This window comes from Lycorma delicatula, chromosome 8 (assembly GCF_047948215.1).
Source record: "Lycorma delicatula isolate Av1 chromosome 8, ASM4794821v1, whole genome shotgun sequence".
Classification (NCBI taxonomy): domain Eukaryota; kingdom Metazoa; phylum Arthropoda; class Insecta; order Hemiptera; family Fulgoridae; genus Lycorma; species Lycorma delicatula.
Window position 1 is genome coordinate 125,688,732 of NC_134462.1, and position 17,540 is coordinate 125,706,271.

The 17,540-nt window shown below is 28.0% G+C and overlaps 1 protein-coding gene across 1 annotated transcript in view; it reads right to left on the bottom strand.

Moving 5' to 3' along the window:
• Positions 1 to 17,540, bottom strand: part of SLO2 (slowpoke 2) — a 139,837-nt gene that overhangs the window by 60,350 nt on the left and 61,947 nt on the right. Inside the window, exons 12-14 of the mRNA XM_075372738.1 lie at positions 9,333 to 9,407; positions 3,197 to 3,302; positions 129 to 373 (exon numbers count right to left, since the gene is read on the bottom strand). Coding sequence (XP_075228853.1) covers positions 129 to 373; positions 3,197 to 3,302; positions 9,333 to 9,407 — 426 coding nt within the window. The remainder of the gene's footprint in view (positions 1 to 128; positions 374 to 3,196; positions 3,303 to 9,332; positions 9,408 to 17,540) is intronic.

The window sequence follows — 17,540 nt, forward strand, 5'->3', positions numbered from 1 at the left end:
ATATGGCTGAAATATTTGAAAATGTTTATATTACTGATTCATTCTTGTTACCTGCCAAGTAAATTTGTGCAAGAAGTATTTTCATAAGATATAAAAATTAATTTGTTGAATTACTATTGTTTACTTACCAATCTATTGATCCTAGCATCCAATAAATAAGAGGGAAGTAAGAAATAGCATCAAGGAAGGCAATATCTGGTCGTCTTTCAAGCAGTAATATAATTGGATTTAGGGAAGTTTTCGAATGAAAATGTGCTCTTAAAGGTATTATAAAATTGTATATACCATTTGATGCGTAATCAGCAGCTAATATTATAGTTTTATTCTGCCAATTATATTCTTTAGCATTACGATGTGTACAGTGCTCACAAACCTAAAAATAAAAATAAAAAATTATATAAGTTAATATTCAATAAAATTGACTGGTTACTGTTTTTTTCCAGAGCGAAAAACACTTTAATGTTATCATCACCCACACACAATGTATTTGTTTTAAAAAACTAAGTGTCAAATATTTACAATTAAAAACAAAAACATCTTTAATACCAATTAAAATCCATCTACAAACCTGTAGTGTATGCTAAAATCAAAATGACATCACAAAGATGACATCACACTATATATTTGATTAAGATGATAAAAATTACTGTTCGTTTTACAGCAAATGGCATAAATAGCTGAAACACAGTAATTTAAATATTCGAATATACACAGACAGGCCTAAGGATTTGTAATACACAAGATAACTTCGCTTCATTATCTCCTAGTTTAAACTTGCAACGCAATGCCACATAACAGATACATTTCACAAGAATGTGGTGAACTGTCAGTCGGCAGTTGCAGCGAGCACAAACTGATGCAACTGTTTGAGTCATCAGATATACATGAGTGAATCTAGTGTACACTATTCGCAAATGGCAGATAATAACCTTCTCCCGATATTATTTCTGCATGAGGAGCTTCACAGTGAAACTGTTATTAATTGGGCGAAGTTTATTGTTCATGGTAGCATCCCACTCATCATGAAATACCTACTTCAGGAAACAGATAAAATCATTAGAAGCGATGCAACTAATAAAGGGAGACTGAAAACAAGTTTCTTTTGCTGCACTGTCTGCGCACTTATTGCCTGAAATTCCTATATGGCTGGGGATCTAGCAGAAGCTCACTGTTGTATTATGTCTAATTATTTGCAAAATAGCACACTGTTATTTTGCAAATCTCACAAACAACAGGGTGTCTGGAATATATGTCTCTAAGTGCCTGTAAGGCGCTCATGGAATCTGATCAAACAAGAACATGTAGAAATTTCAGCCTAACCATATGTAAGGCCTTATTAATTGCATATGCTTCTGCAATGAAAATACTGGTAATGCTGGGAAGGCCAAATATGTATGTTCTATTGCCACACACAACAAACAAAATTAATGTTTCTAGAGCCATCCATATAAACTGTAACATCAGGATTCATGCTATTCAAAATATTATAAGATTCCTATTGCAATATAATTGAATTTGGGTTCTTTTTATTATATTGACAAAGATCAAAGCAGTAATTAACGAGAGAAGGTTGCCAAGGAGGATAATAACATGGAGCAACAATAAGGACTTGTACATTTAGAGGTGAGAAAATGCAGTGAGCTCTGATGCTTATTGGAACAGTAGATCTTGGCTGTTCTTGAAGAATCAGATGTTGGTTATAAAATATTGCATCAAATGTTGGATGATTTTGATGCACTTCAATACGAGCTATGTAAGTGTAAATAATTTGATTCTGTTAATGCAAAAGGAATTGCTCACTACTTTCCACCAGCAGACTTACCACAGATCATTCTCAGCATTCTGAGAATAAAGTGTTCTGGAGCTCTGTGTGTAGTGGGAAGAGAAGCTGCAGAGGTTACCTTTTTCTTAAAGGGAAGAAAAACCTGCATCAATAACATGTTGGACATATGTGAGAATACCTCTTATTTATATAGAAAATGGAAAGCTCTAAGTAGTATTATTAAGAAAAAAGCAAGAGAAAACAAACTGACAGAAAAAAATAACAGTAGTAATACAGGGCAAAATTAAAAAAAGAACATATGAAAGTGAGTAAAATTTTTAGATCATATGCTATTAAAACATATTGGTGCCCAATAAAAATTCAAAGTGCTATTTCTGTTTAACAAACATGAAACAAAACTTAAAAATGACATGACAAACATAAAACAAATGGAAATATTATTTGGGCAAACAAATCTGTGCACTGAATTGAATTAAATTAAAATTAAAAAAAAACTGTGGTATTTATCAGTTATCTGCCCATTATGTATAATCAATGTTTTAATCAATGTTTTTAAGTTTGAAACAATACCTAACAACAATTTAACCTAACCTAAATTCAATAAAGAACTGCACGACATTCTGTTATATATTTGGTAATTGCCAGATGTTCATTTCATACAATGTAAATTAGAAGCACAAAACTACAAACTGATCTAATTGAAGTACTAACTAGAATAAAAACAAGAAGTATTCCACAGATATCAGTTGAATGATAAGTGCTGCTGTCAATAGAGATAACAATTATCAAATTGTAATAATGTTACACTAATTTTAAAACATAATGACATTTCAGTAAATAATACATAGCTAAAATGTAAATTGATTACTACTTACTGTTTGAACTTGGAACACAAGTATACGTGGCAGGCAGATAACCGATAAGAACTGAAACTGCATTGTTACTTGATTTGTCAAAGATTCATGAAATAAAGCATGATGGAGATCAGTTGATGAAAAACATAAATAAAAAAATAACTTATGTTACTGATGTGGTGTAGTACACTACAAAAACCACAACTGAAGATGGATTATCATATAATCAGAGATAATAAATGAAATTGAAGTAGTTATGTAATGGAGAACATGGGAAGTAAGGTTTTGTATTAACCATTTAAAAACAATATTCACTACCAAACAAAAAAGAATTAAATACAAGCTAAATGGAAGAGGAAGAGAGATGGAGTCTATGTAGTTCCTTTTATCATCCTCTATTATCATGGTGCATGTTTATAAGCTGAAAGAGAGACTATTATGGTTTGATTAAAACTATGTGTATTTAACGTAGAATTTAATTTTTTTAAAACACGTTTTGTTAGTTGTAATTATTCTTTTATTATATCCTTTATTCTTTAACAGCAAGTAAACTGCTTACCTGAGCTAATTGAAGGCAACATAGAGGTTTCTTCTCTTTAAGAAGGTAACAAAGCGTAGGACTAACACCAATGTATGGAGAAACTGGTGGAAATCCTTTCACAATACTGTTAACAATAATAAAAATCATATTATATATATTTAATCAAAATATTACAGGTATCAAATAAATAATTACTATAATTAAGGAAATATATATACACAATATGTGATATGGAGTAAAATAACCTTTTATTACAGTTTTTTTAAATAAATTCAATATAAAAAAAAAATAGTAGAATTCTGTTACATAATTTTAGATAATAATGTTATATTAACTTTAACATTTTATATAATTTTAGGGATTGGGCACTATACATATAACTAAAACTTAAAAAACAACATAAAGGTAAGAAATGCAATAATTCATTATAAATGATTAACAAATGTAGTGATTCCTTGCAATAAAATATAAGTGTACCTTCATTCTGTTATATAATAATAATAAAAAAAGAATTACATCAGTAAGATCACGCAGTACTGTTTAAACCAAATAGAAATAAAACTATGATTTCATATTAGTTAAATACAAATTTACAGAACAATTGCTCTGAACCAAAATAAAAAACTTGTTAACAAACAATAATGCAATAAGCAGCCTACAAAATCCATCAAATTCTTCATCAAACTCACAAAAATCTTGAGTTCTGGTTAATCACAATCAGTCAGGCAGATTTATAATAATTTTTATCAAAACTTAAAAAAAAAATAAAAATAAATGAAACGTAAATAAAATAACTCTTGTGAGTGTTATTTACATAATTCAATTATTAAAAGCCACCAGTGGTATCAAGATCCCCCATTTAGGAGTCGAGTGAATCTCCACCAAAAATTCAAACAAAAGAGAGAAAAAACACAAGAAAATGACAAACAAGGTCTTTTACTGAAATGGTTAAGCTTCTTATGTAAGTTGTGACTTTTTATTCACTAATATGATAACTGATAATGCTACTTGGTTACGCTCTTTTCTTTATATAAATGCTATTTTCACTATTAAATATTCATTAACTGACAAGATCACAAGTTCTAACTCTTTTCTCATCACACAAAATGAAATCACCATTTTTATTCTTCTGAAACAGCAAGCAGGTGTACATTTTTTCCATATTTCAAAGATAGTGCAAACTATCAGGGTTCAGAAAATATTGGGATATGTATCAAACTATATATTAGGATATGTATTATGAAAAAACTGCTTAATAAATTATACACATAAATATAATGGAGTAAGAATATAATATAATAATGATAATGAATAATAATTATTAATCATAACCCAAAAAAAAAAACAATTTCAGTGCAAAAGTTAGTAAATTTCATTATCACCCCCAAAAAACCGCTCCCAACCAAACAACTATTTTTATATAAAAAATATATCACAAGGATCATGAAACATTGTTAATAATTCATATCAAGTTATTGCAGTAATATTTCATAATGGATGAGTATGTAGAATGGTCATTACACTTGTATGTTAAAGGAGAAAAGATACTGGATTCTGGTAAACTATTTAAGCACTCATAAAGAAAGATGGCCAAGAAATTTTAAGAGATGCTACATATAAACTTGAAAAATTTACAAAAATTCATTCCCTAAAAGGCGGTTTCAATTACAAAATAATAAATAGCAAAATAATATTAATTTAAACAGATGTTGCTCTTAATGATTTAGTACCAAACAAGAAATGACAATCTTTGACAGATGAATATAGAAAAAACGGCCCCGTGGTGAATGAATTTAAAAAATTTGTTTGAAATTTTTACAAGACTTAATTTATTAAATTTTTTCTTTGCATTTGAAGCAAGAAATAGTGTTTAGAGAAGTTTTGAGAATAGCAAATAGTGTTCAGTTTCTTTGTACATCAATTTTTTTTCAGATTCGGGGCAAACAATTGTTTTTTGAGGTATACCTTCACACTGTAAGTGTTTGTCAGCATTTGTATTAACCATTTTTTATATCATTCTGATTTGTTGGTATTCAGGACAAACAATTTTATTTAAAATGAGCCAAATTACATTAAAGGAAGTTTTCAGCTAGTGGTAAGTATCAATGGCAAGAGATGTTCTGATATTACACCATGATTTATATTACATATAATTATATTTATGTTATATTACATTTATTTATTTATATTACATGATTATATTACATATAATTCTTTCAAACTAAATATATAAAAGAATACAGCACATTCTAAAAACTTAATTGATAATTAAGTATTTATAGGACTTTTGGTAATTTATTTTCATTTCATTAATTAAAATAAAATTATCTCTACACAGTTGACAAAATTTAACATTAAAGATACCTTAACAACTTTTACTGGATCCATCATCAACAGAGGCAACTTCAAAATTTTTATTTTTTTATTTTTAATTGTTGATTGTTTAATACCAGAATTTTTATATTCAAATTGTACATTTTTCTTATTTGTTTGTTTCTCTCCCAATATGACAAATTCATTTGGTGAAAATGCATAATTGACAAATTGTTTTGTAGTTTTTATTTATAATTAGATAATGACAAAAAAATTAAATAAGAAATACAAGTCAGTCACCTCATTAAATATATCATTATGATATATTAACATTTCTGTTAATAACTTACTTCCCCTAAGTTAAAATAAAGTGTTTCTCGACAGAAACAGGTATATTAATATTTTACTTTGTAATTTCTCTTCTCTTCAGTCTTTCTTAGAGCTGAGATGTCTGTTCAACACTGAGGTTGAACAGACACTTTTCAGAGTTATTTTCTTTGAGAATAATGAAGTTCATTATAAACCTAGCGTCTGTGATGAACAGAGTAAAGTTGTCACATGCAGGGGTAAATGCCACCTGCATTACAGTGAACTGAGATCCATAATATCTGGTTATTTGGAGAAACCAAGAAACCACTACAATTCTTTTTTTGACTTTTTTCGATTGGCATTAAAAGTTTGTTATTCTTGGGAATAAAAATCAGTTTTTAAAGTTAACTTGGTATCTTACATCAGGTTATCTACAATGACTTAGTAATATATATATAGTAAAAAAGAACTTACAAGTAAAAAAAAAAATATTATACAACTATAAACTCACCACAAATATTAATGACTAATGGCTACCAATAAATATTATTTCTATGTGCGTATATGATGAGAAAACCACACAGTTAGTATAATAGATTAATTAATAAAATATATTGTATCTTATTAGGTGTCAAAAGTGTCTTTTTAGTAGAAAAAGTTGAAATAACAGATTAAGTATAAATTAGTAAAATGCATATTAACAATAAAATTAGTAATATTAGTACAACAAATACATGAGAGTTATAATGAAATTGCTGCAATTTACTAAATAAAATTGATGTAATGTATAATATAATAAAGACATTAACTTCTATGTTAGTTTCTTCCTGGTGATAAAATGGGATATTATTTACTAAGAAGCTGAGGTTAGGTACCTAATGAAAAATCCTACGTAAATGAAAATACAAAACGATATTAACAGATTGTTCAACTTAAATTAAATAACATTTTAATAAAGAAAAATCAGAACTTGTTATACTACGAATGGAAGAACAATGACAACACAGTAATCACCAATTTAATGTAAAGTATTATTACAAACTGCCCAAGATTAACAGCTTTTATAGAAAGATAATATACATACATAAAAAGAAAATTAAAATACTAATAAAAAAATCTTTGCTTATTATTATTTATGTGCAGTTCATGATTAACTTATGGTCAGTACAGTAATTTAATATTTGAATAAATAGAAAAGTATGTATTAAGTAGAATCATCAGAGAAATTTTACTTTATACAATTATACATAAATCTTATAACATTCAAACATGAGCAAACAGTGACGACATAAAAAAAATGAAATGTTAATATTATTGATACCTTATTTCCAAAATACAACTGCTGAATCATAACACATCAGATATTTTAACATCAACTCTTCAGCTACAAGTTTTTGCTGTACATCTTTTCATATGAGACGGTAAGATTAAAAATCAGACATGTACTTTTCTTAAAAAATAAACAAATTGCCTTCATTCATGACAGACAGTTTATTACTTCTTTGAATAAAAAAATCGATAGAACAGAAATAACTTAGGAAATTTGTTGTGAGGGATAAGTTAGAAAAAAATATATGGCTAATTTTGTTGAGATTTGAGCTTAAAATGAATATGAAAAAATTATCATGTAGTTAAATCAACAAATAAATTCTGAACTTCCAACATTGCAATTTGTAACATTTATATCAACAATAATTAAGGAAAGAGAGCTAGTAACAATCAAGAGGAGATTAATAGTTTAATACAAGGCCTCTGATAAAAAATATATATAATATTTTCAGAATCAAAAATGATATTAGTAAATGTCTAGATACATAATGTAAGTCAAAAGTATTAGTTCATTCTCAAGAAAATGTTTAATTTGATTTAATTTACTGTTGAAAACTGTAATGCTGAATTATATTTTCCTGAATGAGCTATTTCCCTCGGTTGACAGTACCTGTTCCTCTGGCAGTTGACAGATTGATATATGCTTATGCCTACTGTTGTATGAATTAGATTCTTCTGATACTGCCATTTTGTATGCATTATTCATTAAACTGTGATCATTAACTTACATCTCCTGTAAGAAAGTGATACTTTCTTAATTTTGAAACAACTTTAATATTTTCTTATACTTTTAAAGCAACTGTGAAGTCATTCCAATAATCTTGAAAAAATGATTTATAAGTGTTGTATGAGTGATGTGTAGTAATTCATTTGTAAATAAATGATTCAATATCATTTATAATCTGATATATACAAATAAATAATAAAATATGTATCTAACACTATGTTTTTGCAGGGGTTAAATGTTGATATTAGAAAGATATGTGGCAAACTCTACATTTATAGTAATTATTTAACTTTCTATTGTACAAGTCATCTACAACACATTGAGTTACTTTCTATAGTAATTATAATATAAGTATTTGCCAGTCCACCCTCATTATAAACCAACAAAGTTACTGATCATTTAAAGTTATAAGTGAGAATTAATAACCATCATGATCCATTAAAAAGATAGAGTCAAATTATTATTTCCAATTAAAAGGACCTAACTGACCTATTTTTGAAAAAAAAATCAATGTTATTTGAAAATCCAACATGAGTTTTACTAGCAAAAATGAAAGATAAAAAAAAATTAAAGTTCATTTGATAAGCTATTCCTTCTTAATGGCTGTTTTTTTGGTCAGAAACATTTTTAACAATCTTCTACTCAAATTATTATTTGATGTTTAATATTTATGCACTAAATTTTATGATATAAGATAGCAAAAATTTTAGAAAGAAACAAATTAATCATCATTCAACTGAACTTAAAAATTTAATTAAGACAATTATAATTTATTCTTGGAGATTACCATACAAAACTATCTGATAAATTTGTATTTGTAGGCATAGAAATGTCAAGACTGCTTAATCAAGAAGTGAGATTATTATACTGGTCGGCAAACATATGCCTATTTTCTAACATAAATTTTTCAAAAATTCATCAAAGTTATCGTAGCACTTTGCTGGAGTGGTAGGAAGGGAACACAAGTGGTCTAGATGGTGTGTCACGACAGGTACTTATTTACAAAAAACTTCTCATGGTCTTGCCATACTTCAACTCCCTCCTTTCTTCTACCACCACAGCATACCTGCTAGATATCAACACAGTCAAAGACATTGAAAAAGATATTTTCACATATTTCACACAATTATTGTCTACAATAAGACAGCTAGCAAACTGTTTACAGAATTTGAATTTTCATTCTTACGGCAAAGAGTTGTTTTATTATTATGTGGCACTACAACACTATTCTGTAACTAGTATAGTGAAACGTTTTCAGCACTATAGGTGTTAAAAAAAATTAAGAAAAATAAAAGCATAGATAAAATAATTGTTTTAAAAAAATATGATTGCATATAAATAAATAAAACCATTTTAAGTTAACTAAAACATGCATTCTAAATAAGTGCTGTTACAATGCAAAAATAAAGATAGATATATACAAAGAAAGAGAAAGAATGATGTTACTCAAAGGAAAGAGCGAAATGTACTACGTACCGTGCACAATCTGCTTTCCACGTATAATCAGTATTTTGAAGATCATCTTCAGAGTCGACACTTGATACATGGAATCTGAGGAAGTGAAAGAGAGGTAGAAAGACAACATCAGTTCAGGCATGCCGATACACACAAAGCGGAGTGAAGAAGAAGAAGAAGAAGAAAGAGGAGGAGTACAAGAAGAGATAAACAAAAAGAAAAAAAACAACATATTCTTTTTGGAACATTCAGTAAAATTAAAATACTACATTAAAAAAATATATATTTACAGACATAATTTTTTTTATTGCCATGAACATTTATATCATGTTATAAATACTTGTTATTGTTACACCTTCAAAATGCAATACAATATTTATAAAACAGTTCATGCTAAATTAAATTAAAAAAAAAACCCAAAATAACATGTACATTTGTTAATACATAGAATGTATATATAATAAATATAATGATAACAGTCCAGTCTACATGTATCAGTATACACTTTCATCCTAGTGAGATGAAGTAGTCCAGTCTACGTGTATCCGTATGTACTTTCATCCTAGTGAGATGAAGTAGAAGCCAAACTGATTACGGTAATGTTGTTAAGAAATAAAAGATATCGGTTAATAGAAAATGTTGATACATATTTGATTATGACTGTGCTCATTACATTTATTATTTTTAATTGGTATATTACTCTGTTATTGTATTTCAAATTACATTTATAAAAAACAAATTTGACATTTAAACTGAAATGCAATTAGACTTCTGTCTGTAAACTTCTGTAGTGGACAACAAACATTATTATGGAGTATACTCTAAATCTGACGGTTGTAAATTTTGTTTAAAGTTTTAAATCTTTAAAGATACAGTGATAAGGTGTATTCTGTTATCAATAGAATGTTGCTGTAGAGTGAATGCTACGAAAGTACACACTGCAGAGGTGCTTAAAAGCTTCCAGAACAAACAATTAAGAATAAATATAAATCCTAAGCCAGCTGGTAAGAAAGGGGGGCTAGGATAACCAAGCATCAGTAGCAAATTCTTAGTAGCATTCTTAGTTTTTAGTAGCAAATTCTTCCTTGCAAAGTGATGTCCAAATATGGTTCTGTAAGGGACTGTGGTAAGAAAGCAAAGAAACTTGGTTTTAATGGGTAAAACTTTCCTTCTACACAACTCATTTAGCACATAATTTTGAACTTTTGGAAAATTTTCACTATTTTAACAAAAAAAGAAAAATTATTTCTAGACGAATGCTATTTCACATGTCGATTGTTCATCACTTGTTGGTGTTTTCATATCCTCAATTCTTGATTGACAGTAAGATGTAATAGTAGTAGAAAATTTAGATCCAATCGTATGAATACAATGAAAATATTTATTCCGGAACAAATTTTTTAAATTTGTACTGATTCTGTTTTACTATCTATATATGCAGCATATGATTAATACATATACAATTTCTAATTTATTAACATTTCTTTGCAATTAAAGATTTTGAAAAATACCAAAAAATATATGTTACTAAAAGTGAAAAAAAATGTTGGATATACGTTGTTGCATTACAAAGAGGTTAAAAAAATTGTACAAAGAAGACTGTAAGATGATCTCATAAAAAAATTCCAAATATCATATTTTTTGAAAATTTTTATGAATGTTCACATGCATTTGTCAGTGTACTGCATCTCTGATTTTTAACCCTAGACCAATAATGTACGTAAAATTTACGTGTAAGGGGTGTAAAATATTACGTAATATTTACGAAAAATCAGAGGGTGGGAAGTACAGTCATTCACAGATCTCCCTACCCTCTCAGCTATGCTTTGGCAAGTTAGTGTTCTGTAGTGTTTCCAATGTTTCAAGTGCCTGACACTGCTATTTATATTTTTTTATCACTTTGTCCTGAAAGAAGATATGTACAACTTACATGTAGTTAGTAATTAAGGTGTTTTGGTGCACATATTATTTACGTAAAGTTAGCAATAAGTGCTGCACTGGTCGTATGTAAATTTTATGTACATTTAGTATTAACATATAATTTACTAAACGTTTTTCTGTTTTAATTCCAGTTAGACTAGAGAAAACATATTATGAACCGGAAGAAGTTCTTCAATTATTAAAAGAACTATCTGATGAGGAGGAGGAGAAAGATGGTGTGGAAGACATCCTTGAAGTAGAAGAATTGAAGCCTGATGATGACACGGACAAGGATTCTGACTACCTACCGAACAAGGAGGAATTAGAAGATCAAGTTTGAGATGGAAGTTAAAAACATTGAATGTAAGCCTGCTCAAAAAAGAAAAAATCCAAAACTGAACCAGAATTACAGAATGTTTCAAATGATTTATTGGTGATTCTGAACAATTATAAATAATGGCTATATGTGGAAGACAACCAGTGTCCCTTGGAGGGGCAAAACCAAAAACAAAATATTATTTATATACGACCAGGACCAACCTCTCTAGCTAAAAATGTTGTGGAGCGAAGAGTGCTTTAAGCTTTTTTTAGATGATAAAATAATGGATATGATTGTTCTCCTTACGAACGAATAAATTAGTTTACAAAGAAATAACTATGTCAACCAAAATAATTCCACTTTGAAGGACATGAACCTGGAAGAAATACATGCACTAATCGAACTCCTCATTTTATCTGCAGCTTTGAAAGACAACCACCTGACAACAAATATATTGTTTCATGATCTTTATGGTTCAGGACGCTATAAGTTAACAATGTCCAAAATGAGGTTCAACTTTTCGATAAACTGTTTGATGACAAGAGATCGAGGCCAGAGGGACAAACACTTATAAAACTAGTATCTATTTCACATATATGGAATATTTTTACAAATAATTGTCACAAGTCATTCACACCAGGCCATACCTGACAATAGATGAATAGGTGGTGGGATTCCGAGGATGCAGTTCTTTTTAAATGTATGTCCTGTCAAAACTGATCAGATATGGCATTAAACTGATTTAATGTGTGACAATTCAACAAAGCACATCATTGATGCAATGTCATTTCTTGGCAAAGGTACAGTACCTTCTGGAATTCCAGCAACAGATTTCTTTGTCAAAAAGTTGACAAAATCTGTAAAGGGGAGTCATTGTAGTTAACTCTTGACAATTAGTTCACAAGCATGCCATATGCCCAAAAAAGTTTGCAGGAACATTAATTCACAATAATTGGCACCATAAAAAAGATCAAAAGGGAGCTGCCCAACAAACTTATCAATCCTTACACGGTCACTTATGTGGTCACAGAAAAGTCAGAGTACAATGTTTCTTTTTGGCAAAAACCTCATAGTGCTCTCTTACAAACCAAAAGAGGGAAAGCTCATGAAATTTATTTCAATGGCTCATGACAAAGGAATCATTGACAGCACCTCGAAAAAGCCAGACATAATACTAACTTACAATAGTGCTAAAGGAGGTGTCGACTAGTTAGACTAGATGTGCCAAAACATGTGTTATAGAAAAACGAGGAATAGGAAATCTGTGTGTTTTTTATCATATGCTGAATATGGCGAGTGTGAACTCCTTTGTGATTTATTGTCATAATCAGTACAAGAACGAAAGAAAACCACTTAGCAGATTAAAATTCATGCTGGAATTGCACGAACAACTAACTACTCCATGGCAGAAATTTCGGTTTAGTTATTCAGGTCTCTCTAGAGAATTATGAATGTCAATAAGTAAAATCTGCCATGAAAACATCACAGAATCTATGAGTGTTGAACAAAAAGGGAAAAGAACTTATTGTTCAATTTGCTCTTATGAGAAGAGAAGTATGGTGCAGACATTCTGTGTATTATGTAAAAAACCTATATGTAGGGAGCATCAAAAGAAGTCATGCATAAACTGTCTGTAAATAACATAAAATGCTTATTCATTTATTTAATATTTTGTAAAAGTTTTTTAAAATTGATAACATTTAAGAATGTTTAACAACAAGAAGTAAACTTTTTTGTGTAAAATGTGTGTTATGTAAAATGTGGTTCTGGTTTTTAATTCAGACACTTGATTGTTACTGTACGTTTTTCTTATTTTATATTATTGAATAAATATTTTACAATATTAATTATTAATAAATAATATACATTATAGCAACATTAAAAAGTTATTCTCCTAAACCCACTTCTTTAGCATGTTTGTAAATTTTACTTGTAGTTAGTAATTAGGTATGCAATAATCCACTTAGCGGACTCGGGTTAAAGAGGTATTTAAAAATTGAAAACTTAATTGATTGTGTTACAGAGACCCAAGTAACTTTCTACAAATGTTTGGTAACTAATTTCTTGATAAAATGACACATGTTTTAAATAGTATTGCAATTCCAAGACTAGTTGAATATTGACTGATATTGGAGAAACTTCATCCCAAACATCTACTTAAATTATAGTGAAAAAGATTCAGGAGTTATCCTTTAGTACTGATATCTAACTACTCATGAGTAAAACATTTTTCCCATAAAAAGTTTGGTGTGTGGGTTTGTTTATTTATATGTGCTCACATTTCTATTTTACTTGCTACTGGTACAGATCAGACCAGCACCGAGTCACTGTGTGCAGCACTCTTAATGATTTATACTTCTTGATACGAATGATTTATCTAAAATTATATTTGTATTTTGGGGATAAAAAAAGAAAACATTGGGGCTTAGAACTGTGTTAAAAAATCACAACTCAAGAAACACCTAAACATGTTCAGGATTTTGAAGCTTTTCGTTGACAAGTTTTTGTTGTTAATATGCTAAATTTATAAATGTTAGTCACAACTGGTGAAAACATTTAACAAAATCATGTGTAACGAAACATAAACATGTAACATTTTCCTGGAGGGCTGTAGGCTTGCCTTTTTCCTACTGCACAACAATATTAGCTGATTAACTTTGAATTTCAACTGTCAATAAGTGACATTTAAACTGCCACTGATTGGTAAACAAAATCTTGTTAATTTTTCCACGGGGGTCATGATTTGCTAACGACTCATTTTTTTAAAAATCTATCTTTTATCTCCTGATGAAATGCACTTTGGCAAATAACCAAACATAATACTCACAACATTAACCTTAGTTGACTGATTCACAGTGTATCCGAGTACATTCATTATAAGAGTATCTTGGTTTTAAGCTTCATGTCACATAATAAGTTGGATCTTGATGATAAATATTAAACTCATTATTAATATGTAAAAAGGGCGTTCACGGGTAACCAATTGAAATTCTAGCGTAAGTTATTATAAGTTTTTGATTACCATTTGTGGAAAACTATAGGTTAATAACTTCTCTTAATGTAATTTGAAATACAATTTTCCCAGTAAACCAGTTCTAGTTACTAATGTTATATTCAGATGATCTGACGTCAATAAATAAATAATTTATATTTATAACAGTTAACATTAATTAATTTAAACATCAATATTATTGTTCACATTTACTACATTAAATTTTCAATTTTTATTTATCATAATATATTAAACAGACACTGCAAACAAAAAGTTTATTACTTTAATTTTAAATGTTTACCAAGATGCTTTTAATAATAGTCATTTTAAAATATTACCCCGACTAAACTAATATTCTATTTTTATATTGCCATATTTTTTCTTTTTACTCAAAATGATATATACTAAACAATTATTGTTGGATATCAAAACTAATCGCATAGAAAAAGCAATAAAATTACATCATTTAATAAATTATATTACGTATCGTACAACAAAAAACATAATTGTTTCACAGTAACTTATTCATGCAGAATAAAGAAAAATAGATGTACAAAAAAATTAAAGAGTTATATAGAAGTACAAAATTATTTAAATATAATAAAAATAACTTAATATAAAATGAAACAATATATGAACAAATAGTGAAAATGAAATGCAAAAATAGAAATAAAATGCAGATATAGAAATGAATATTTAAGAATGTACTGTACTATAATTTATGAAAGTGTAGAACTTAAAAGCTTTTGCAGAAGTATGAAAATGCATGCTGATAAATGTTCTAAATAATGTGCAAAAAAAAATTAATGAAAATAAAATTCAAAATAAATACTGATTTAAGACACAATTAAATTTAAATAAATTTTTTATTGTGCAAACTGTTTTATCTCAACTATAAATTTTATTTTTATAAAGAATGTTTTTTTATGATGATGAGAATTAAGAAAAATGACCTCAAAACACTGGATATTATTTATAATACACTGTATGTGTTTTGTGACACAGTTCTAAGTTTCTTTTAAAATGTTTTGTATATTTCTGTAGTATAAATAAATAATTTTCCAAAATTATTGAAAAATAGCTAATACTGGTCATTCACTGATTTTTTTTAAACAAGTAATAATTTATATTTAAGTTAAATATTTTCTCAAAAATTAATGAAAAATATCTCAATATTATTCTCACAGCCTTGTCTAACAAAAAATAATAGGAAATGGCTTAGCTGATGTTTTCCTGTTACAGAAACCAGCAAAACCTATCCCATTTAGGGAAGAATGAAAATTAGTTCCTGCTGCCTAAATACAAAACACAATTGGTTAAGATAGACTCTTCTGACTGAAAACCTATGTTCACCAATAACAAGGACTGAATATAATGCCATCAACCTCACTTTTGAAACAATAGTAATTAAGCTCCTAAGGTGAAAAACAGCAACTATTATCACAAATGAAACTGAACTGAATTAAAGAATAATGTATTGCAAATACGGAAACAATAAACCATATTTACAAAATGAGATAATGAACAATCAGAAATGAGAAAAAAGGGGATGATCCTGAAGATTGATGATAAAAGTTGTTAAGGACCTACTGGTTATGTGTATTAAAGATGACTGAAAATTTATTGTATGGGAAGTCAAGGCTGTACCTGAAAAATGGAGGCTCTGCTGCTAACAAAAAATTGAAACCAATACCTTTTAAACACACTCAATGTAGAATACGTACACAATTGTATGTAACAAACAAGTCAATAATTTAAACAGACTTAAAACATAATAAAAAGTTATTTTTTTAATAGTAATATGTAAAATTTGTTTTTTCTTTCGATCTGACCACATCACAATTACATAGCTCAGACTTATTTCTTTTCCAAAAACTCTTCATCTTTTTTTTCATCTCATCATTCCATTAATGATTTGTTTTTTCTTCTGCTGTTCTGGAAATTCAAATTTATATATATCTTTTTCTGAAAATTTGCCTGTTTCAGAATTCTGCATTCTTTTATGAGTATTTTAAAATCCTTTCTGCTTCTCTAAACCATTTTTTTTTTCAAGAACAAAATTTCATTTTATTAATCTACTCTTTCATTTTATATAGTGACCGTAAAGTTTAAAGTTCTTTTCTTTATTTGTACATTCTATTTTTTCAAAGTCTTTATAATTTTCTTCTGCTTTTCTTAATTTATAAAATACTGTTTTCATATTTTGGACTGTATATATTTTTTTAAATTCTTTTTTCTATTTCGCTGATTTATTTTTCTGAAAACATTTGTAAACTCTCTGGCCCATATAGAGCTTCTGGAAGTATTACTATCTTGTAATGTCTCAGTTTTTTTTTTTGGAAAGAATTTTTTGTTATATAAATATCCTTTGTTAAATGATATGTTATTTCAATTTTCTTCTATATTCTAGCTTTCATTTCTATTTTTTCTAAGATTTTTGGTGTTATAGTTTTCAGTATATTTAAATTTTGGGATTCTTTTAATCATTTTTTCTTCTAAGATTCTGATTGTTTAAGCTTTGTTTTTACTACTTGAGAAGCATTTTATTTTTTCATAAAAATTTTAAGCACAATTTTATTTGTACATTATTATAATTTTTTAATTTTCTTTTTCACTTCATCAATATTTTTAGCTAAATCGACTAATAGTTCAACTAATATTTTAGCTAAATCGACTAATAAAGACTAATATGTTCACAAACAGAAATTCAAGTTTTGTTCTCATTTTGTTGTTTTCATCAATTCTTAAATTTTTTAATTCTTTATTCCACTCTGTGACAACCTTTTCTAGGGCACAGTTAAAAAGTATTGGTGATAGGACATCTTCTGTTTTTGTGTCATTTCACAGATTAATTCCTGACTGTATATGAAATGTTAGTAAAAGCATGACTCAAACATTGAAATTTTTTAAGTCTTAGTCAATTTTTACCATCAAAAAGTTAATATTTTTCTTTCAAAATTCAATTAATAAATAATTCAGTTAATATTCACCAGTAGCC